This window comes from Tachypleus tridentatus, chromosome 1 (assembly GCF_004210375.1).
Source record: "Tachypleus tridentatus isolate NWPU-2018 chromosome 1, ASM421037v1, whole genome shotgun sequence".
NCBI classification, from domain to species: Eukaryota; Metazoa; Arthropoda; class Merostomata; order Xiphosura; family Limulidae; genus Tachypleus; species Tachypleus tridentatus.
This window is the reverse complement of record NC_134825.1, coordinates 156,484,429-156,508,590: the sequence shown is the minus strand read 5'-3', so window position 1 is coordinate 156,508,590 and position 24,162 is coordinate 156,484,429. Positions and strand designations below refer to the sequence as shown.

At 35.8% G+C, this 24,162-nt stretch overlaps 1 protein-coding gene across 3 annotated transcripts in view; it reads left to right on the top strand.

Moving 5' to 3' along the window:
- LOC143228339 (homeobox protein Meis1-like) overlaps positions 1-22,495 on the top strand; it is a 117,938-nt gene extending 95,443 nt beyond the window's left edge. For all 3 annotated transcript variants that reach the window (XM_076459610.1, XM_076459616.1, XM_076459622.1), the window contains exons 9-11: positions 18,718-18,776; positions 20,861-20,959; positions 21,694-22,495. In XM_076459610.1, coding sequence (XP_076315725.1) covers positions 18,718-18,776; positions 20,861-20,959; positions 21,694-21,932 — 397 coding nt within the window. In that variant the 3' untranslated portion in view covers positions 21,933-22,495. The remainder of the gene's footprint in view (positions 1-18,717; positions 18,777-20,860; positions 20,960-21,693) is intronic.
- Positions 22,496-24,162: the final 1,667 nt, after the last annotated feature.

Below are 24,162 nucleotides of genomic sequence, written 5' to 3'. Positions count from 1 at the left end.
ACTATTATCAGTGCCTTGAATAGAATACGTTTTCATTGTTTTCAGGTTTAGCACTGTTTCGATGAAATTAATTAATAATGGTTAATATAAAATCAACGCATATTTGGGGGAATTTCAACGAGCATATAATGAATTAAATGCTTACACTCGATATAGAATAGATCAAATACAACATTTGCGAGTTTTCTGCGAAATGCCTAAACACATTATGACGATATTAGTTGCTTATATACATAACGTAAGTGCCTAAACACATTATGACGATATTAGTTGCTTATATACATAACGTAAGTACCTAAACACATTATGACGATATTAGTTGCTCATATACATAACGTAAGTGCCACTTAGACATACTTTGAAAATACATTTTTTTAAATTTAAATGTGTTATTGTGATATAGTTAAACTGTTTCCATGACAATGACACACCCATTCTTTACCATCGTTAATATATTTGGTTGTGTGCTAGGCCCCTAATCAATAGAACTCCCATGCTTATCATTACATTTTATATGATATAATAATAGCACAAACCATATCATCGGCTGTGCTTCAAATTACCTTCACACAAAATCAATGTATATGTTATTTTGCTTCGTGTGTGGATTGACGTCATTCTCAGTTGTCAGAAAAAACACAACAACAACAACAACAAATGAAAAGGAGACGTTGAATGCGTTCACCGACTATCTTGTCAGTTCCACCTGCGCTGTTCTCGAAGCAGTGTACAACAAGAATCTTAGACCAGTATTTATGTTCTACATTATACTGAACAACGAAAGACGCACGGACGGAAACACTTATATACGTGGGCTTTTTTCCATTGTTTATTACTAAACACAAAGTTACAAAATGGACTGTGCCATACCAGCCGCGTGCATAGAAACATGAATTTTACTGTTATAAGTTCTCAAACTTATCGATGATTCATCCGAGGATACATACCCAGTCTTTTTGTTATTCATTTCTCATTGGCTACAATAGTGATACATAAAAAAATTCGTTGTGAAGATTGGTCATGAAGAAAACCATCATTATTAAACAATGGCTGTGAAGAAAACCCTCTTTGTAAATATTGCTTATGAAGAAAAAAAAAACATTATGAAGGTTGGTTAGAAATAGAGTAATCAAGGTAAATGTTCGTTATGAAGGAAATTCGATGTTTAAAACGTTTAAGCCCTAGAGCAAAAAAACAAACATCGGACGTACATGACGAATCAGAACCTGTTTGAGGAAAGTTTGAATAAGGTACAGGATGTTTCAAAACCATCTTTTACTACACATCTAAATTATTTTTCCTCACAAAAGTTTTCATAAAATCAAGGTTGACGTTTTGAAATAAATGTCAGTGTGTAAATGTTGCGAAGATGAACGAAAGCAGCCCAGAACAGTTGATGTTTACATCAGTTTCATTTCAGATTTGACTTCTCTTGTTGATTTAGATTGGCGGAAAGTACACTGGTCACCTGACGTGATTGCTCTTGAAACGCTGTGTATCCTGGCTAAATTTGTCGGAACATACCATACAATTCTCAGTGTGTCTCTAGTGCCTATGGCAAGTAGTTTTACGAAATTATAAGTTATAATTTTTTTTTTTACATTTGTTTATTTATAAGTACAAAGTTACGCAATGGGCTAGCTCTGCTTTGCCCATTTTAGGAATTAAAATCCGTATTTTAGCACTATACGTTCACTGAATTATGGATGATCCACCAGAAGGGCGAAGGGATTTTCTGTAAATAAATCCTGCACACCCACACGTGTGTGTTTTATTACAGCAAAGACACATCGGACTATCTGTTGAGTCCACCAAGGGGAATCAAATCCCTGATTTTAGCGTTGTAAATCCGTAAACTTACTGTTGTATATACACATATACATGTGTGTGTTCTTAAGTGCAAGGGCGCACAATGGACAATCTGTAGCGACATAAGTCTTCAGACCTACCGTTGAATCACTGGAGGGTAAGTACTCATGGATGAAGGCAACGGAAAATACGTTATGATATGTCAATCATACTACGTCGGTCATACTACATCGCCGACGAGGCCTTTCGTCCATTGCCACTGCTCATCGAGTTATTGAATACTCCTTTTCATTTGTATAACTTTCATAAAACTTGATATCTTGTCCGATATCATTGCTCTGAAAATACTTGTGTTACTTATGATTCGCTGTTTATTGAAGGTCGATTTATAACGTATAATGTTAAAATAAAGAGCTTCATTTTCATCCACCAATCATGTTTTTTAGTAAAACATCTGCCCTTCTCACTTACCTAGAACGTGCACAATACTATGTTAATAGTCGGTGGCTCCCTACTCGCCTGATTGTGTTTCTTTTCTCTTTTTCTTTGAATATTCATGTGTCCTCCAGTGCATTGTGTTTTTGACAGTCATACACATCTGTGTTATTATAAGTGAAAGGAACTTGACAGTCGGTTAAAATGATTTATGTCAGATCGTCAAACAGTGACCCGTTGAGTTTTGTTGACGTCATATGAGTGTTTCGTGGTTTGTGTCAAAATTTCATAGAAGCCATTCAAAAAGACGTTTTAGACAAAATAAGATATTAGGGTTGACAAAATAAATCACACTCGGATAAGAAACGATAAGAACCCACAACCAGGACCAACGTGAGGCGGGTTCGAAATTTTGCAAAATTTTGGGACTCAAAAACTGTCAACATTTATAAAGAATACTAGCAAGGAAAGAGTAAATGAGATGTTTGTGGTGAAAGTTTGTGTGCAGAACTCAAGTTAATACCACACCGAATACAAGAAAATCCAACTTCAGATAAAGATATTATTTTATACATATGATAAACAAATCAAATAAATTATTTTTCTCCTTCAAATACGTTCTTTGCTCAAAGACTTTTCTTAACGTTGCTCGTTACTGTGGCAAACATGGCCAGGTGGTTAAGGTACTCGACTCGTAATCCGCGGGTTCGAATCCCCGTCATACCAAACAATACCCGCCATTTCAGCTGTGGAGGCGTTGTAATGTGACAGTCAAACCCACTATTTGTTAGTAAAAGAGTAGCCCAAGAGTTGCCGGTGGGAGATAATGATTAATTGCCTTCCCTTTAGTCTTACACTGCTAAACTGGGGACGGCTAGCGCAGATAGCCCTCGTGTAGTGTTGCGCGAAATTCAAAACAAACCAATCATAACCTCCCACCTCCATTATTACTGGGGCCTGGCATGGCCAAGCGCGTAAGGCGTGCGACTCGTAATCCGAGGGTCGCGGGTTCGCGCCCGCGTCGCGCTAAACATGCTCGCCCTCCCAGCCGTGGGGGTGTGTAATGTGACGGTCAATCCCACTATTCGTTGGTAAAAGAGTAGCCCAAGAGTTGGCGGTGGGTGGTGATGACTAGCTGCCTTCCCTCTAGTCTTACACTGCTAAATTAGGGACGGCTAGCACAGATAGCCCTCGAGTAGCTTTGTGCGAAATTCCCAAACAAAAAAAACCATTATTACTGTTACTGAGTGTTTTCTATCTTTGACGTAAATTAATGTTAACTGCATTCATAGATGGCGTTACGTCACTATACAAAAACAAACCTTTTAAGGACCTTTTTTAAACTGAACAGATATTTTAAAGATCTCTATAAACCATCAAAGTAACAATGAAAATGTTACCAAGTCTAGTTTACTACTTTTAGTTATTAGGAAAAAGAAGCATGGTTGAATTATTTATTTAGCCAAACATTTTAAGGGACTAATTAGTATTTAGAACTTTTTTGTTACTAGCCTAGTCGTTAGGGTAGTGTGCTCGCAATCTGAGAGTTGCGTGTTCGAATCACATCCCCGAACATACTTGCCCTTTCAACCGTGGAGGCGTTATAAGCTTTCTGTTGTTTCTTTTATCACAGATTTGTTGATAAAGAATAGCCCAAGTGTTGTCTAGCTGCATTCCATGAATTCTATCACTGCCAAATTGGAGACGTCTTAGCGCAGATAGCTCTCGAGTAGTTTTGCGCGAAATTTAAAACAAGCAAACAAACAGGACTACGTTTTAATACAAATTGCTAAAAGAAATTGTTAATTTTTTATTTTCTCGTGTGCATTTATAATACCACCAACAAACGTTTCCGGTTCGTTTCTTGATAACACAGCGACAAGCTTATAGCGCTAGAATTCTGCATTCGATCACAGCCAGCCATTGTACAGCTCTGCGCTAAAAGAAACAGCACAGAATCTTTATAAATTGATCGGTCTGGTAAAGGTTTCCGGATGACGGCCCGTGTCTTAAGCTTTGCTCCTCATCGCATTAAGTTCGGCTGCAGCTCTTCCAAAAGTAAGCAATCTAATAAACGATGTGTTGTATTCTTTAAAAAAACAAAACAACCAACCGACCAAACAAACAAACAAAAAAATCCGATAAAACCTAGAGAAGCAAGCAAAAGTCGCCTTGTAAAGAGAGCGAACACTTAAAACACAATAGTATTAGATCTAATTCGTTCATTACTGGAGCAACAGAGAAGCGAAACAATAATTTCATTAACAGCGAAACGCTTAAAGTGTTCTGTCTAACCGTTTTTCTCCTTCACTTCTTACCCATGTTTCTCCGTTCCATTAGGGAAACCGTCGCCTGGTAATGCTCGTGTCATGCTTTCTTTTATTTTTAGCTGACGCTGGTAGAGATATTGAGGTTGTGAACCTCCATTGTTAGGGAATGTAATAAGTTCCATTTGGTAATGAAACTTCGCGAAGATTGATGCTTCTTGCAAAGACAGGTTTCTGCACCGTGGGCTTGCTGGTGTACACGCTAATCAAACCGAACCAGAGAGAGAGAGTGTGTGTGTATGTGTGTGTGCATTCTGGTGATGTAACTTGGCTATGCTATTTCCATAAAGAGGAAAATTACTTTGATACCCATAGGAACATTTTTCTTTCACACAGTGATAAGGCTGTAGCTTACTGAACAGGCACGTGAATGTAGTGATATTAAAGCACAAAACAGTGGTGTGGCAGAACGTTTATGAATTTTTATTTGGATATTTTCTTTTGTTTTAAAAAACAACATGTCTTATAACTTTCAGGTATCACAGATATAACGAATATATATGTATGTAAAATTTATAAATATTAACGTGTTTGTGTTTTGTTTTTCTCTTTCATCCGGTATCACTTTATGAACCCACCGATTGTAAATCTTTAGCTAAATAAAAACTGGGTTTCGATACACACGGTGAACAGATCACATATAGCCTACTGTGTAGCTTTGTGCATTAGAGCTGACAACACATATCGTAAAAAATAACCGATAAAAGTTGGAATAGTCGATGAGTTAACTGCTATAAATTTTGGTTTCCTGGTGGGTCACAGTAAATTTACGGACTTACAATAAAATATCCGGGGTTTGATTCCTCGCACTGGACATAGCAAATAGTCCAATGTAACTTTGCGCCAACACAAATTCTGAATTTTGTTCAATATTAAAAACAACAACAATAACTACTACGGTATTTGAGTTTTGGGAAATACAATTATATGGCCGTTTTTAAAATTTCTTTTAATTTATTTCTGCATGTAAGTATAATGATGTCTTTGCTCAAAATTTTTCATGACTGCTACATTTCTTTTATCAAAATATTTACAGTAAAGAATGGTAGATGGTAAGACGACTTCTCGTTTGAATTGTTGTAGTTAATAGAACATGCACATGTAAGATCTTAATTCTCTAACTCGGATGAGATCTAGTAGTTTCATGGATTCAGGGTTGGTAACCTGTTGACGTATAAATGAACCCAGCACTTTTACGCCTTGTGTCTGCTATGAGATTGACGGTCAAGTTTCACTAGTCAGAGAAGAGTATCCAAAGAGTTGACGGAGGGTGCTGTTGAACAACCATCTTCTATATAGTCTACGAATTCGTGTAAAATTCGCCATTTTCTTTATCCTCATAAATGTTAGTTTTCGTTGTACTAACTGTACTGTCCTTTTACCTGAAATCTATAGTTAGTAATATGAGTGGTATAAAGTTATCTCAAATTTAAAACTACTGTAAATTCGTTCGTTGCTTTCTGAACAGTTTATAGACTTTCATTGGTCATAGACGTTGTTATGAGGGGTTATATAAAGTTAAGGTATTTGATATTTCGCTATTCTAGGAAGAGCGTATGAGCAGTGGTGCATAAAACAAAAATTAGCTTTCGTGTATTTTGTTATTTCTAGTAGATTATTTCTTTACTGTTAGTAACAGTACTGGTTAAACAATATTTATATTTTTCGCGTTGATAGGTAAGTACATGGATTTGGGGTGTGTGTATGTCTTTTCTCAAAGCAAAACCACATTGGGCTATCTGCTGTGTACACTGAGGGTGATCGAACGCGTAATTTTAGCCTTGTAAATCCACAAAGACTCCGCTGTCCTATCGGGAAACATGGAACTAAGACTAATCAGAATATGTTAAGCTGACCTAACCACGTGATATTTTTTATTGGAATCACAGACAAAAAAAAAACAACTATATAGATGATATGGGGTGATTATTTTTGTTGGTATAATCCATTGTTTTTACTTTGAAAGACAGATTATGGAATTTCGACTTTGTTTTGTTTACAATACTGTAATGATGACAGCATGTAGTTCAACAAATCCTTAGCATTTCTTTGTAAGTAACTGATGAATCAACTCGTTCTAATTATTATAAGTTTTGTTTTTATAATGTTGCATGTACGTAGTTAGAACGGCATATTAAGTTATCTACATAATTACCGGATTAATTGTTAGTTCTGGCCTGTGCAGGTAACTTGCTTTGATTGGCAGTTAATGATAATATTGGTAGAGAATCAGAGATAGATATGTACAGGTCATACGTGAAGTCCACATATCTTTCTTCAATATATTTTGTTGAAATCTGCCAAAAAAATTTGCCTGTTTATTTGTTTTTGAACTTTACGCAAAGCTTCTAGACGGCTGTATGTGTTAGCCGTTCTTACTTTCCGAATGATAGACTAGAGGAAATTAAGCTAGTCAATATCGTCCACCGCTCATTCTTGGGCAACTTTTTCACTAACGAATACTTGAATGAACCATTACGTTATAACGCCCCCATGGATGAAAGGGTGAGCATATTCAGTAATTGGATTCGTGCCTGCGACCCTCAGATTACAAGTTAAATACCCTAGCCACCAGGCCAATAGCAAAGAAAGTTGTATATGTGGCAATTATTAAAATGATAGTCTTGGTATAACATGTTATTACTTAATGTTGGTATTATTTTTCACGTCTTTCGCTCACGAGACAAGTTGGAGAACATATTAAAATATGCCAATTATTTTATTTACATAACGCAGAGGGTAACTACGAACATATACAAGAATGTGTTTTAAATTATACCAAATATTTGTTTCATGATGGGTGTCTTTGTGTCGCGTTTATTTATACACTCTTTCAAACTCATATGTTGTGAAAGATTATTTAAGGCTGTCTAGCTTTCCAGCCAGATTTAACACTCGGCATTTTTTAACGTAATTGTGATTAAAATTGTGTAGAACACAATAACTTGCATTATATAACAAAACACATATCAAGAATAACTGAAACCTGTGGCTTTAGGAAATATTTGCTCTCATCAGCCCCACAGTGTGAACTGTGTAGCATTTCGTACTTAATATGTTTTCATGCAGGCGTGAAGTAATGTTTTTTTTTTTACTTTTCTTAATCTTTAACATTTATTGTTTTATAAATTGTATTATTTTTGTTACAGCCATTCACTACTTATTTGTTGTCTTAAGTCTGTTTACTGCTAAGGTATTTAGATGTTTAACGTATTTGAGGTGGAAGTGTACAAGCACATGTTATTTCTTATAAACAAATTGTCTTCGTATCGATATATAAACGCACTGAATTAGGCTTAACGACGTAAAAAAATGTGTGTTTTTACCGCATGGTTAGTATTCGATACTTTTGTTTCAACGAGCGGTTTGAATTCTCATGAAAAATGATAACAGATTACATAAATAAATTTTAAACACATATTCTTATCAAAAACATAGTTCCTAATGCTGTCGCCAACGAGTTAATCTCCGAAAAATGCGAAAACATCGCCTGGAGACAGCTTGTAACGTTATCATGCGTTTTTCTAGACAAATTGGAAAATATGTCGCGTGCAAGAAACTATGCCCGAGACAAGGCGGGAACGAACAGGCGGGAAAGGCGTGTCTTGACCACTGACATATTATTCATTGTTCCATCCTGTCAAAGTGAAATTGTTTCATCTTACCGATCGATAAATACTGGGGTCAGAAAAGAGACAGACCGCGTGTTGGGGAGTTTTCTGACAGATTACAATTAAGACTAGACAGGTGGCAAACAACAGTCTCTCTGGGTTTGCGTGCAGACGAAATTAAAGTTCGTTTTTAACAAGACTTTTTCGACGTAAAGAAAAAAGTAATTGCCTCTTTCCATTGGCTCTTTCTCGTGAAAGTGATGGAAATATTTTCGAACCTTTTTATATATTCTAGTTGTGGTTGTTTGAGTGAAACAGTTATTACCCAATCAAATTTAAGAAAACTTAATTTTTAACACTGCATTTCTGTAAATTTTGAAATGGAAATAATTAGAGTTTGAGCTTCTAATTTAATATTGGTCTTGTAAAAATTTTTCTACAGATGGTATGGGCGAAATGTAAAATCATGCCAAAGCACGTGATACTATCTACTTTTTAAGAGAGTTGCTTCTAATAATAATTAATTAAAATTGATAACGTTCTGTAGATTAATGAAATAACCGTTCTCTTCTAAAATTATATTAGACGCGCAAAATGTTTCTGAAAAAGTAATTTTAATTAAAATTCATACTTAAAAATATCATTCGTAATTGATAAATGTATATTTGACGTGGTTGTTAATAACGGTTTTGAAGTAAAGGAAAACACGAGTGTATGATAATATCAACTATAATGAATTTACTAGATCACTTGAGCGTAACAAATTACGCGCCTCTCTCTGGGGTGAATGAGGAAATGTAACAGACATATCCCATTTTATTTTTGGAATGAAAAAGGTATCTCAGAGAAGCAAAAAAACACACGTTAAAAGCAGCAAAAATGATCATGTAGCTCGAGAATTGTCGAAGAGCTGGCTTTTACGCTTTTCAAGAGTGGAAAAAGAGCTTTCACTATTCTGTTTTGTAGGAAGAACAGCACATGCCTTTGTAGTGTAGTGTAGTCACATTCCTCCTCTGTTTTTAATGTTTGTTTCCTTAACAGTGTTTATCAGAATTATCCTACAATGTTAATTATAATGTGGATTTAGGACTAATCAAATTGGCTTAAGCTGGCCGAACCTTGTGTGGATATTACTGGGATTACGACCGAAAATATCGATAACAACAATGGTACCAAATTGATGAATCAGTGTCTTATAATCGTCATAAGTTTTTGTTTATGAAATTACAAACTGTTACTTAGATCGTTATATTTAATTAGATTAACTATTAACTGTGATATGTTTGTTTTGTTTTAACTTAAGCACAAAGTTGTGTTATGAGCCCTAAGGCTTACCGCTCAGCGAACGGCTTGCGGTCCTGATATATATAGGTAGCTTTCTTTAATCAGAAGATATGGATAGTTAGATAAAGGTGAATTACCGATGTGGGATAATTTTTATTTTTATAGATTGCATCTATTAAAATAAATTTCATACAAAAGGGAGATTATATAAAACTTTTAAAGAATATTATTTATTTTATCCAATGAATCTGAGCGCCAGCTAGTGGAAAATTTATTATATATTTAGAAATATGTATAAACATTACTTGTAACTCAATAACAACGTTCAATCATAATATTTGGTTATCAGAAAATCTTGAACCAGTTGTGTTTGTTTGTTTTTGTATTTCGCGCAAAGCTACACTAGGGCTATCTGCACTAGTGCCCCTAATTTTGAAGTGACATTCAAAAGGGAAGACAACTAATTAACACCACCCACCGCCATCTCTTCAGCTACTCTTTTACCAATGAATAGTGGTATTGATCGTAACATTTTACGGCTGCACGGCAGTAAGAGCGAGCATGTGTGGTACAATCAGGATTCGAAACCGCGATCCCGAGATTACGAGTCGAACGCCTTAACCCACCTGGTCATGCCGGGCCAGGCCAAGTTGTGAAAAGGCACTTTAACTATCAAATCCATATACGTACATTATGGGATTGAGAAGGCCTGGTGGTTATACTACTCTTGAAAGTCGGAATCACATCCCGATTATATTTCCCCTTTTGTTTGTTTGTTTGTTTTGGAATTTCGCACAAAGCTACTCGAGGGCTATCTGTGCTAGCCGTCCCTAATTTAGCAGTGTAAGACTAGAGGGAAGGCAGCTAGTCATCACCACCCACCGCCAACTTCCCCTTTTCAGCCACAGAGTGTTATAATTTGTGATGAATCTCACTATTCATTGATAAAGAATATCCCAAGAATTTGATGGTGATTGATGTTGATTAATTTTCTCTAGTCTATCACTTAAAAATTAAGAACAGCTAGCGGAGATAGTCTTGGAGTTGATTTGCACAAAATTAGAAAACAAACCGAACACGATATTACAATACATAATGCGTCATGCAGGCCCCCACTAGTACAGCGGTATGTCTCCGGATTTACAACGCTAAAATCAGCGGTTCGATTCCCCTCGGTGGGCTGAGCAGATAGCCCCATGTGGCTTTGTTATAAGAAAAACACACACGCGTCATGCAGAGGCATCAGAACCAGGTATGCTGTGGCGCCCCCAACTTTAGATATTTGACTCATATAGCAACTATAAATTATATTAATTTTCTAGGGGGTATGCTCTCTGACCCCCCAGATTGAGCTGCCTTTTACAATCTCTTGTAAAATTCTTGTGTCTAGCCTTGCGCTTCCACTTTACAGTTTCTTCCTAAACCACTGGCGTCATTAATATATATATATATTCATTAGTTTGGAAATAATCATTATTGCGCAAAGCCTAAATTTTCAATTTTAATCTAATTTTTATCTTTAAAAGCATAGCTTACACGACTCTTGTGTATATATAATATTTAAAAAAATTCTTGTTTAAAATAATTGCTGTGGGTACGACGCACCATATTATATATATATATAATAAATTTTACAAGAGTCATATTTCTTTCTCTTTTTTTTTTCACAAGATTGTTGCTTTCTGCCTCATTGCTTAAGTATTATATAGAATCGAGCGTCGATGTGGGCACGTGTGAGTTCTGTACTACATACAGTTCCCGAAAGTTTATAAGACTACTGTAGCTGTCGTAAGCAAGATAAATGGCATTTCAGACAACGGTGAAGCCTCGTAGGTGAGGAAACTTCATGGCAATCAGAAGATATAGCCCCGAATCCCATGAGAATTTCCTACTGAAAAATCAATACGTTAAGCACCAATTACTGATTACAGACATCAGCTCCAAATTATGACAAATAGCGCAGCAAGTCCCATAACTGCCGTTAAGATCGCCGACTGTGACTGCGGGTGGGACAAAGGTGCATTACACTAAGTGATTTCTTCCGTTGCCATGACGACAGAAGTGCTGGAAGACACAGCTAGTGTGGATGTCTTGGCTAGAAGTCACATTATACACCAGTCTGCAGATCGCTTCAAACACTGTCATATATACATAAATCATTTTGTCGTTACTGTGGTAGGATATGCACACAAATGATTATTGATTTCGTGTTGTCGTGTTCTTTCTTTATTTCAATCGCTTTATATTGATGAGAACATTTGCTGACAAAAGTAAAATGATTTTTTTTTTTTTGCATTATAATTTGTGCTATAAAATGTTCTCAAGATAATGCGAAAATGAATGCGGTGGAAGGTAATATTTTTCTACCACACACAAACGCACATACATATACAGAACTCAATAAAGTTAACTAAAAGTCGAACGTGTTTGTGGATCTAAGAGTTCCAACCATTGATTAGAGCACAAACGTAGTGTTGTTGGTAGTCTCCCTCTTATATGATGATATATTTTAGATTTCTTATTAAGCCCCCCAGTGGCTCATCGGTATGTCTGCGGACTTACAACGCTAAAAACCGGGTTTCGATACCTGTGGTGGACAGAGCATAGATAGTCCATTGTGTAGCTTTGTGCTTAATTCAAAACAATAATTTCTTATTAATAGGAATATGAGGTTGAGACTGTTGCATAAGGCTACTATTAGGCTGAGTGCTAAACAAAGATGCGTGTGCTTTCGTACTGCTTTATACCACAAGACGCGCGAATAATGAAAATATTACGATGTTTAATGTTCTGTTGTGAATATACGTGATCATAAAGGGACGTCTCGTGTATTTACGCGAATCGTTTCAGTACACAAAGAAAGTTTATAGTACTGCTTATTTTGGAGTTCATTTTTCTGTTTCATTTGTTTGTTTGTTATGAATTTCGTGCAAAGCTACACGAGGGCTATTTGCGCTAGCCGTCCCTAATTTAGCAGTTAAAGACTAGAGGGAAGGTAGCTAGTCATTACCATCCACCCGCACCTCTTGGGCTACTTTTTTATCAACGAATAGTGTGATTGACCTATACATTATAATGCTCTCAATGGCTGAAAGGACCATCATGTTTGGTAGGATGGAGATTCCAGCTCGCGACCCTCAGACTGTGAATCGAGCACCTGAACTACCTAGCTGTGCCAGGCCGTTCTCAGTTTCATGATTAACCACCGTATTTCCAAACCAATAAAAATTTAAGTAAATTCGTTAATTGTAATTCAGCATACTGAAAATTCATTCGTGTTTTACTTCTTATATAGTTTCGATAACACTTACATTAAAAACACATTTCGTGGAAGTTTTCTGATAATTAAAATTTTTAATTTCCACCGAGTAATTTTAAAGTGGCATATGTTATCAGTTTAACACATTTACAAAAAAAAAATAAAATAAATCGTGAGATACATTCAGAAGACAGATGTGGTGGCGCCAGTCTATGCAACCAACAGCAAAAATCATAGAGATTTGATTGGTCTCGGTGTGTTTATAAAGAAAGGAAGGGCGCGAGTCTAACTGAGGTGGTATCAAGCGTCATTATTGCCACCTGCCACAAGGTTGTTCAGTTTTGATAATGCCAGCTTGATCTCATGAAAGTTTCATTCCCGAACAGCATGGCTGAATCAAAACATTGTTTGCTTGGCATTTGTCAGCTTGTTAAGCACAGCGGTTACGAGAATATTAAGAGGAGGAGGTATAACCCATCATAACCTTCAGTAAATCAAGCCTAAGTGATGGGCTATTAACCAGAAGTTTGATGTACACGTCATGTTTACAACACAGACTTAACATACTGAACACCAGATTGCGCTGTTTGTAATTATTAATTCTTTTCATATTGCTTTGCCAGCTTGTCTGTTCTGGCACGTTAATGTTATTCAGGATTTTGTGACAGCCTTTTAGGCCATGTACTCTATAATAAAAAATTCTACATGTATACATCTTGATAAAAGTAATTATATATATATATATACGTATGTATGTGTAGGTGTTTTGTGCTCATATATATTCGACATCAAAATTAGGAGATAAAAGAACTGTATGTATGCACTTGATAAAAGTAATAAAACATTTAAAATGGAAGAGAGGGGGGGCAAAGAGACGTGCATTAATTAGAACATTTAAGAATATATTTTCGTATGCACCGAAAGAAAGGAATAAAACAAGACACAACAAAAATTCTAACTTTCAAAATAATTTGAATCATTTCGAATAATTTTTATTCTAATATAATCAACATCATTATGAAATTATTATTGTTAACGTCTTACGACATTTGATTTGTTTTATCATATATACGTATAACGTCGCAGCCTTACAAACATTTTTCAGTCAACCGTTATTATGAATATTGTCGAAAATCAACGATACACTTATCTGTTTTTATTTTCGATGCATTGTTTACTCATAAGTATAAATTAATCCCGGTATGATTGAAGGTTTAATTAACATTGTTGTATGCTACGTAAACAAGAATTAATTTAATAATATAAGCAGAAATGGAAATTTAATCTGGATTCACTAAACGTTAGGCCTAGCATGGTCAGGTGGTTAAGGTACTCGACTCGCAATCTGAGGATCACGGGTTCGAATCCCGGTCGCACCAAACATGCTCGCCCTTTCAGCCATGAGGACATTATAATGTGACGGTCAATCCCACTATTAGGTGGTAAAAGAGTATCCCAAGAGTTGGCGGTGGGTGTTGATGACTAGCTGCCTTCCCTCTAGTCTTACACCGCTAAATTAGGGACGGCTAGCGCGGATAGTCCTCGTGTAGCTTTGTGCGAAATTCAGAACAAACCACTAAAGGTTTAAGATACTCGAAAAATGTTTGCTCTCATTAATTAATTTATTAATTTCACAAAAAAAATTCACTAGAAAACTAGTTATTTATATTTTGGTTATTGTTTGTCTTGGTTTGTTTGTTTTTGAATTTCGCACGCCTTAACACGCTTGGCCATGCCGGGCCTACACCCACTATCACAAGGACCATGTCAGACTCTCGGAAATACCGCAGGTCAGAGTGTAATACGTCATCACACTTGACCCTATGATCCACAGTTTGACATCAGCCACACTTAATCATCTTTTTTATTTTGCGTTCTCCCCCCTCTTAGTAGCACAGCAATGTGCTAGAAACCGGGTTTCGATACCTATGATGGGCTGAGCACAGAGAGCCCCTTGTATAGTTTTGTGCTTCGTAAACAAATATTTTTTTATTTTTGTATGAGGTATTGTTTTTACCTTATAATGGTCTGATGTAACATTTTTAAATGTAGTGTAGCGGTGAAAATAGTTCTGGATATTTAAAAAAATGTTACTTTCATAAGAGTGGTAAAATACGCCATTTAGAATTTTTTTACGTAAGTTTGAGTTTCTTCACAGTGATTGTTTATTAAATGATAACTACATTATTTAAAACTAAAACATGAGTTAAACTTTAAAACCTGCCTTTGCCATTCCCACTGTTAGATAGATAACGTTTTGTGCACTATTTGGAAACAGTTTGTTTGTTTTTGTTTTTTGAATTTCGCGCAAAGATACACGAGGGCTATCTGCGCTAGCCGTCCCTAATTTAGCAGTGTGAGACAAGAGGGAAGGCAGCTAGTCATCACCACCCACCACCAACTCTTGAGCTACTCTATTGCCAACGAATAGTGGGATTGACCGTCAAATTATAACGCCCTCACGGTTGAAAGTGTTGGGGAACAGAAAAACAGCTGAAGTTCAAACACACAGAGCTAAGCAATGCTCTATCTGTGCTCTACTCATGTATCAACACCCGGTTTCTAATGTGGTAAGTTCCCGGACATGCTGTTGTGACTCTGAGGGGCAAAGCTGCGAGTGATGCTTTATTGTGTACGCACTAGTTTTAGGGTTTTCTAAGGAGATTGTGTTCTGTGAAAACAGAGGCGAAGAAAAACAGATTTTTTTGCAAGAAATAGACGATAAAAATGGCGAAAAAGAAATGAAACACAAATTTTTGTTAAATCGTTTTGGAACGCTTACTCCTTCGAGGGTTTTACTGTATTACCCCAAACTGTGAATTTTGATTTGAATATTTGAAATGGTAAAAAAATACATAGATCACATAATTAAACAAAAAATGGCTGTTGTAAGTTAACAAGTGACGGTTCAAACTACTTTTACCAACAAAAGACGTACAAAATATCACTTATGTATCAGTTTCGAACTTTGACTTTCCTATCCTAACAGTTCGTATCATCATTTCGATATACCAGCGAGACTAGCGAAGCACAATACCAAATTAATGCACATATTGTGTGATGAATTCACGTTATAAAACACAAATCGTAAAATCAATAGCTTCTAAATCCCAAGTTGGCCTTGAATGAGGTTAGGTAATTACTTAAGCCTGAAAGAAGAAAAAAACACACAAAAACAAACAAACAACAATAACAAAACAATATAAAACCATACAAGCATACACGTTTGCATATACATACAGTCAGTTTGTACCTCATGCAGCCTTGGGTAGTTCTTTAGGCTTAGCTGCTTAATTTCTCCTGCATATTCTGTTATAATTAATCTTTCGGCAACAGTGGGGGGTTTTCATGCAAAACTAACCCAACTCAGCAAGACACACGGAACTACTGAGCATTATGGGGCTTAACTAGGAGTGGTGATTATTCTGTAACAATTAAGCCTCTTCGCTCTCCAAGGAAATAGGATGGTTTAACGACTTTTGCAACCAATATTTTCCGAAGGTTCTCAGGTTTAGTGTCTATCCGGTTTGAAATGCTTGTGTAGCGACTGTCATGAAATATAAAGCGAAGTGAAAGAAAGCATGTAATACGTTGTTGACCTCTGTCATTACAAGAAAATTATTAGGTTTTTTGTTTGCTTGTCGATGTCTTAGCCGAGCAAATCAGCAGATATGTAAATATTTAGATGGTTAAATACATGTTTTGATAATAGTATATGTGTAAGTACTTTTAGATGCATACACACACATATATGCATACGTATATTTGTTTTAAATAACTGTAAATTATGAGACAGTCTTATAAGGGATCGAACACGTATGATTGCACTACTAAATCGAATGAATTATCATAAAAGGACAGTGTTCAGTTCACTGTAAGCCTAGATCATAACTCACACGTTCTTTAAAAACGTATAAATTTGGTAGACAAACAACAATTTCTCCATACTTTCAAAGATAATCAACTTACTCAACTTCTTCCTTATTATATTTCCATTACAAAGTTATCCTCTCAAAATGGCGCTGAGAAAGCGCCATCTTTCTCTTTCTGTATTAATATCATAACCTAATGAGGCCTAATAAATCAAGCTGGGATGGGAGCAAGAGAACGCTGTAATTTGTCTTTTCCGTATGAAAGGAGAAACGCGAGATGTGTAGCTGTAGGCAGTGAAGGAAATGGTTACCCATTTAGTTTCGGTCAGTGATTCATGTTCTTTCAGGGTTTCAATACATTTATAAGCCTGTTTGGATATAAGAAAACTATATACGTATAGAGATGGATATGCCAGCTTGCTGAGCCCGGCTGCATGGGGTTTCTCACTGTTGTATATATTTGTGTGTGTATACATATACAAACGAGCTAGCTATGAGCGAAGTTTGTCATAAATCATTGGACGCTCTGTTTGTCATATTTCCGCAGAAAACCCATTAGTCACTGTCTATATAGCATCCGCATGGAGCTAGCATAATATAAGATCATCTGCATTCTGCGAAGACCAGGTTGTTACACTGTCACATTAACAGATATATTTGAGTAACAGTTAAAAGAGTTTTATTTTATCGATTTCAAATGAGTAAGGAATAAGTTCTGAATTTATGATTTCAAGAAATATCTTTGGTCCCTCTTTGTTAGATGATTATATAATTTCTAATCATATCGCTTCTCTCCACATGGGTAATAACCAAGATGTTTTTTTTTTTTTAAGTCTGTGTGAGTTTGTCGTGTTGCATGAGATAACGTGGCATTCTGAAATCTCACTTTTACAGCTGTTGAGATAAGGTGTGGTAATTATGTAATGTCTGAGTGTTTCTGGTTGGAGAGTCTCGCATCTAATCGCTGTTGTGCTTGTTTGACAAATTATAGTATACACATAATTACTATGATGCGTGAAGATTGTATGTCGCATTTTGATTTTTACCACGATCTGACTTGCATTTGAGAATTCTAAAATTTCATTTGTACGAATTTGTGTAGTCTTATCAAATCACGTTTTGACATGGGCACTGGTTGGATTTCGAAGCTAACGACTGGGTTCGAATCCGTGCGACACCACAAAATATTCCACATATTTTAAGCTGTGGGTGCGTTATAAGAGTGATTTGTTTGTTTTTGAACTTAGCGCAAAACTACAGGACGGTTATCCGCGTAGCCGTCCCTAATTTAGCAGTGTAATACTAGAGACAAGGCAGCTAGTGATCACCACCCACCGCCAACTCTTGTGCTACTCTTTTACCAACGAATAGTGGGAATGACTGTCACATTATAACGCCCCCACGGGCATGTTTGGTGTGATGGGGATTCGAACCCGCAACCCTCAGATTACGAGTCGAGTGCCTTAACCACCTGGCCATGCCAGAGCGTTATAAGAGTGATAGTCAATCCATTAAGGTGGTATGGTGATGCTGGCTGGACCTCCCTTTAGGCCATTTGTTCGAAATTAGGGATGACGGCAGATATCCTTTGTAGTTTCGGGTTACGTATACAACATACAAATGATTCGATTTATTTCTTATTTGTGCGTTATTTAAATGCCACACTTTAAACAATCGCTGAATTATCCACTTAATTAAAAGTAATATATATTTTGAATTTCTATTTGTTCCGCGGCGAGAATGGTAATTGTCTAAGTGTGAACAACTTATTTGGTAATAGCCAATATTTTGTAATACTGTTTCTAATTTTAAAAGTTTATAATATTTATTCGACACTTGTAATTTAATAATATTGTGTTATACTGCACAGTTGTTTATATGGGTTGCGTTACGCTCGGCGTTGACACAATATATTTTCTCAGGATTGTGGTTTGATATACTTTTAATTTGTTTGAATTTTAAAGACGTTTCAAGCAACCACTTGAATTCTAGGTTTTCTATCACACCTAATTCATAAAACTGAAAACTTTGAACGTTCATTTCACATTGGGTGAAATAATCTGATACTTACTATTAGGAAATACAATGATATATATTCTACGAGTATTTTTATTTTTCAGGTTCATCAATGCAAGACGAAGGATTGTTCAACCAATGATTGACCACTCCAACAGAGCTGGTATGTTGTATAATATACATGTTTTTTTTTTCTCTTTTTGACGGACATTTTATGTTTTACGATAACCTCACGGGCGAAATAATCTTTGTGTTCACTGGAACACAGCAGGGGTTCTTTTCAGTATTTTTTTGGAAGCCAGTACTGAATCTCATTATTATTTTCTATTTCTTTGCCGTTCGGTTTAAATACCACATAAAGTGGAACAGAAAACTAGTAGAAAGACTGACTGTACTCCATACACTATTGTGTTAATTTCTCTAAAAGTAGAGTCCATGTACGGAAGAAGAATTACACCACTAGACTGTCAGATGAAGAGTGGAGTACCTGTACTCCTTTACAGATAACTTTATCTCTGAATTATGTTGTGAAAAGTGGAGTACTTATACTTTTTTACAGATACCTTCATCTCTGAACTATTTCGTGAAAAATGGAGTACTTATACTCCTTTACAGATAATTTTATCTGTGATATATCTGATTAAAATAATTTATATAGAGCGTCGTGATACAGATGTTGTATTTCCTATCAGTGCTTTAAAATAATTCTTTAGTTTTAATACTTTAAACTGATTACATAATTGACTCTGATATCCATCTGTTTTCTGTCACAAGTTATGTGTTCTTTATCACGAATATTAGGCCTATGGCTCAAAGAGCTTCATCTGCTTTCTACGTTGAAATTCATAACTTAAAAGATTAAATAAAAGTTTTTCTATTGCAGTTATAAGTAGCATTTCACACGGACTTTTGACTCTCATTATTCAATCCGGCTAACGACGTCTAGTATTGAAAGAATAATCTTGAACAGTAACTTGTGGTAGATGATGGTATTTGTAAATATGCGTAATTTTTCAAATAATTCTTGAGTCATCAATCAGTTGGCTTGAAAGCCTTGTAAGTTGTAATTGTAAAGTTTAAAACTTAAACACAGATGTAAGTTTGCAATAAAAAATCAACGTGTAAACTCACACATTTCAAGATCAAATTCAAATATTGCTTGATTTGAATATTTTGGTAGTACGTCAATCAATGAGCCTTATGGCTTAAACGCAGTCTTTTGTTTAAACACTTATAGGCGATGTCATTGCAGCCTAAAACAGTTTTTAGTTTAGATTAAGTAAGTGATTGAAAGCGAACGAAGAGTGCAGAATAGAAAAGGCAGAAGGCCCTACTGGTTTGTGTATATATACATATATATATATATACGGCGTTACACAGTCGTTATCATTAAGTAGAAAGCCCATCCATCATTGAAGCGATACAGGAGGACCTTTAGTCCTATACTGAACTCTAACGTTAAAAGCATGTGGTGGAGCCGAGTGCACTGATACAGCTTTTTTGGCAACGAGTCTTTGTGCATCTGGAGTCAATCCGCTCTTCTGACGTCGAGGATTTTTATCGAAAATTGGCAGTCAGTGATTGATGATATATTCATATGTTTTCCTCTGGGCAGATTAGAATAGAAAAAAATTATGCCGAAAGTTTGAGCCACATACATGTTATACGAAATCAGGAAATGGCGTCCCTCATTAAGGTTCCACATCGACTATCGCCAAGTCCCTCGATTCATTTCCCTAACGTCAGCGAGAAAAGTTTTCTAAAACAGTGCAACTTAGTACTCCCTGGCATGTGAACAAGTTCTTGTTTTGTTTTCGATCGATATCTGTGGAGGTTACTTTGGGTTATTCATGGTGAGAACTAAGTAGCAGCGTGTTCAATGATCGGTAACGAAAGGCTCAAAATTTTGCTCTAGTGGTGAAAAGATAGAGTGAAAGGATGAATCATTGGGGACATCATTTAATTTTTTTTTTAAAGAACTAAAGCATGTTAGCGTAACGCAATCGAGATGAATTCTAAAAGCTATAATATTTCTAAATATGCATTTATCAGCCGACGAAAACGTTTTCGATAGGTAAAAAGATTAACGTTTTGAGTCCTACTTCAACTACAAACGTTAGCAATAATATAAGACAATAGTTAAAAATATCTTGAAACTTTTCAATAAGGAACTTACTTCATGTAACTGATCATTTTAAAGTAAGCCTACGATTTTGATGAATGCTATATTATTTTTAATTTTTTTAGGAGGAACCATAAGCACTCCTAGTTCAGCTTACAGTCCAGATGGCGCTGGAATGGGATACATGATGGATGGAAGTCAACAGATGCACATGAGACCTCCAGGTAAGGAGTCGTTGAATCTTATCAAACATTTGTTTAGATGTATTTGTATCTGAGTAACATACATATATGAAATATTATGACAAAAAGAAACGTGAGAGAGGTTATACATATAGTAGTAACTCCTGGATAAGTTAATCCAGTTATACTCATAGTATAAGTAAGATATAAATGAAGAAACAATGTTCGCAGCTTAGAAAGAATCTAATTATTTTTTCTCCCGTAGAATGTTACGATACCAATAGAATTTTAAACACGAGAGCAAAATTTCTAGACAGGATTTAAATAAGGATGTTGAATAATTATTTTAAAATAAAAACCAATACCAAATAGCCTAAGATATATCATACACTTTCAATTAATTGGTTCAAAACTGTTGTAGAGTGGGATATTTGAAAACTACCTTATTGACAGCGAGAATATTAATTTAACACTAGAGGGCAGTGAAAACTTACAGTGCAAGTAGTTGTTATTTTCATGGTACATTAAAACGTGATACTTTTCACAATGTAATACTTTTCATTTCGTACTGATTAATTTGACAGGTTATTTATTTTCGGCTATTAATGCATATAAAGATTTTAAAAATAATTTTCTATTTTTATTAAAACAAAGTTCTTAGATTAACACAATCTTACGTATGTATTAATATGATGGTGTTTTTTATAGATTTTAATAGCAAAAATTGTTTTTTATATAGATATATTATTTATCTATAACTCCTTTGTGCTTTATAGGTATGCAAAATTTGTCCTGTACAGAACCTACTATGGGCATGGGTCACATGGGTGGTATGATGGGCTACTCTCAAATGTCTCAGCTGAGATCTTCGGTCCATTCCCAGTCCATGCTGCTGCCGGGTCACCCACACCCTATGATGATGGCGCATGCGCCGATGGGACACCCGGGGTTGCCTCCACAGACATCTCCGTATGATGCTACAGGACAACACATTATGGATTTACACGCAACTTAGTTGTTTTGCTGTTGTTGTGACCTATCACTCGAGAATTATAAAAATGTTGTGCGTCATGCAAACAGCATACGCCTCCACTGACAGACAGCCACTAATTGGAAAGTTTTAGTCGCACTTATAATAGAAAGTGTTGTTTTTTTTTTTCTCATTATTTTAACCATCTCTTCAAATTACGGAACGTAGAATGCGAAGAAAAACATTGTGGCGGCCATTTTCGGCTCATGAGGTAGTGTTAAGATAAACAGTGATTTTAAAAACAGTTCGGTGGGTCTTAACAACACAAATTGCTAGTTTGTACGGAACTCTACAGGGTAGCACAACTTCATGATTTAATTTGTCATGTTCGAAGGATTAATTTCACTGCACACTTTATCCACATTTTTCTCATGACATAATTGCTTGGACTCGAGTGTTATATTATTCAATGTAGGAGTGTAAGTATTAGTGTATGACAGATTATGTTCAATTTAATATAAAATCAGTTTAAATATGATGTTTAGTGTTCACCAAGATGTATGTATAATGTGTTGGTTTATTGCTCATTAAAAGAAGTAGACGTCTCATTTACTATGAAATTTGTTCTGTACTTGCGAATAAAACACACAGACGTATGAATTCTATATAAATTTAAATAGTTTAAAAAACACAGACGTATGAATTCTGCATAACTTTAAATAGTTCAAAATAAGTTTTAAGATATTTGTAGAAGATTTACATATTACAGTACATTTTTACATATTACAGGAATCTACAAAAGCGTTTGGCCTGACATGGCCGGAGGGGTGGGTGGGGGTAGGGGTGCTTGACTCGTAATCTGAGGGTTGTGGTTTAGAATCTTCGTCACACCAAACATGATCGCCCCTTTAGCCGTGGGGGCGTAATAATGTGACGGTCAATCCCACTTTTCGTTGGTAAAAGATAACCTAAGAGTTGGCGGTGATGATGACTAGCTGCCTTCCCTCTAGTCTAACACTACTAAATTAGAGACGGGTAGCGAAAATAGCCCTCGTGTGGCTTTGCGCAAAATTTAGAAAAGAAACAGACAAACAAAACAAACTACTATACTTACCTCTTTATTGTAGTTTTTATCTTCTCGTATTTAAAGTATTACTATGTTTTGATGCTTAATGAAACATCTTACCTAAGTCCTGAAGGACGAGGTGTGAAAGTAAAACGTATAGGTCTTATCTCGTACGTTCTATAATTTACTTTCGTTACTTCTCTGTAATGAAACAAAGAAAAGGAATTTCCTTATTCTATGTATTGAAAATAAAACAAACAAAAACACACACACAAATAATTTTGTTGTTACTGTAAGTCAAAAAAACCGAACAGGATTGGTCTAGTGATTACACAACTCGACTTGCAAGCAACCTGTGGATCGTAGGATCAAAACCATTCGTCGAATATCCTAGAACTTTTAGACGGGAGATCTTCATGATGCGACGACCAATTCCATTATTCGTTAGTAAAGATTTGGCGGTGGGTTGTGTTGACTAGCTTTCTTTCCGCTAGATTATCAGTTTAAAATTAGGGACGGATCGCGTAAGTAGCGTTGAAGCATTTTTCGTTAAATATTCCAAACAAACAAATCAGAACAGTATTTCATTCGTTCGCTTACATTAGAGAATAAATTGGAATTGCTATTCTCGAGAACATCGGTTGTATATGAAAAAAAAAAAAAAATTGTTATACTTTCTCCAATCTAGTAACTGTTTGTTTTTTTGAAATTTTGTCATTTCCTATTAAGAGCAAAGTTTCATGCTAAAGTTCATCACAATACCACAAGGTGGCTGTTGCCTTTGTAATAAAGTTCGTTGTCAGAAATGGAAGTATTTGAGAAGATGGTACACTTCTCTAACGGCCCGGCATGGCCAAGCGCGTTAAGGCGTGCGACTCGTAATCTGAGGGGCGCGGGTACGCATCCCGGTCGCGCCAACCATGCTCGCCCTTTCAGCTGTGAGGGCGTTATAATGTGACGGTCAATCCCATGATTCGCTGGTAAAAGAGTAGCCCAAGAGTTGGCAGTGGGTGGTGATAACTAGCTGCCTTCCCTCTAGTCTTACACTGCTAAATTAGAGACGGCTAGCATAGATAGCCCTCGAGTAGCTGTGTGCGAAATTCAAAAAACAAACAAACAAACACTTCTCTGACAAACAACAAAATAAATTATGAATAACATATTAACACAAAAAAGGACCTTAAACGACACCTATAAATATTCTAATAT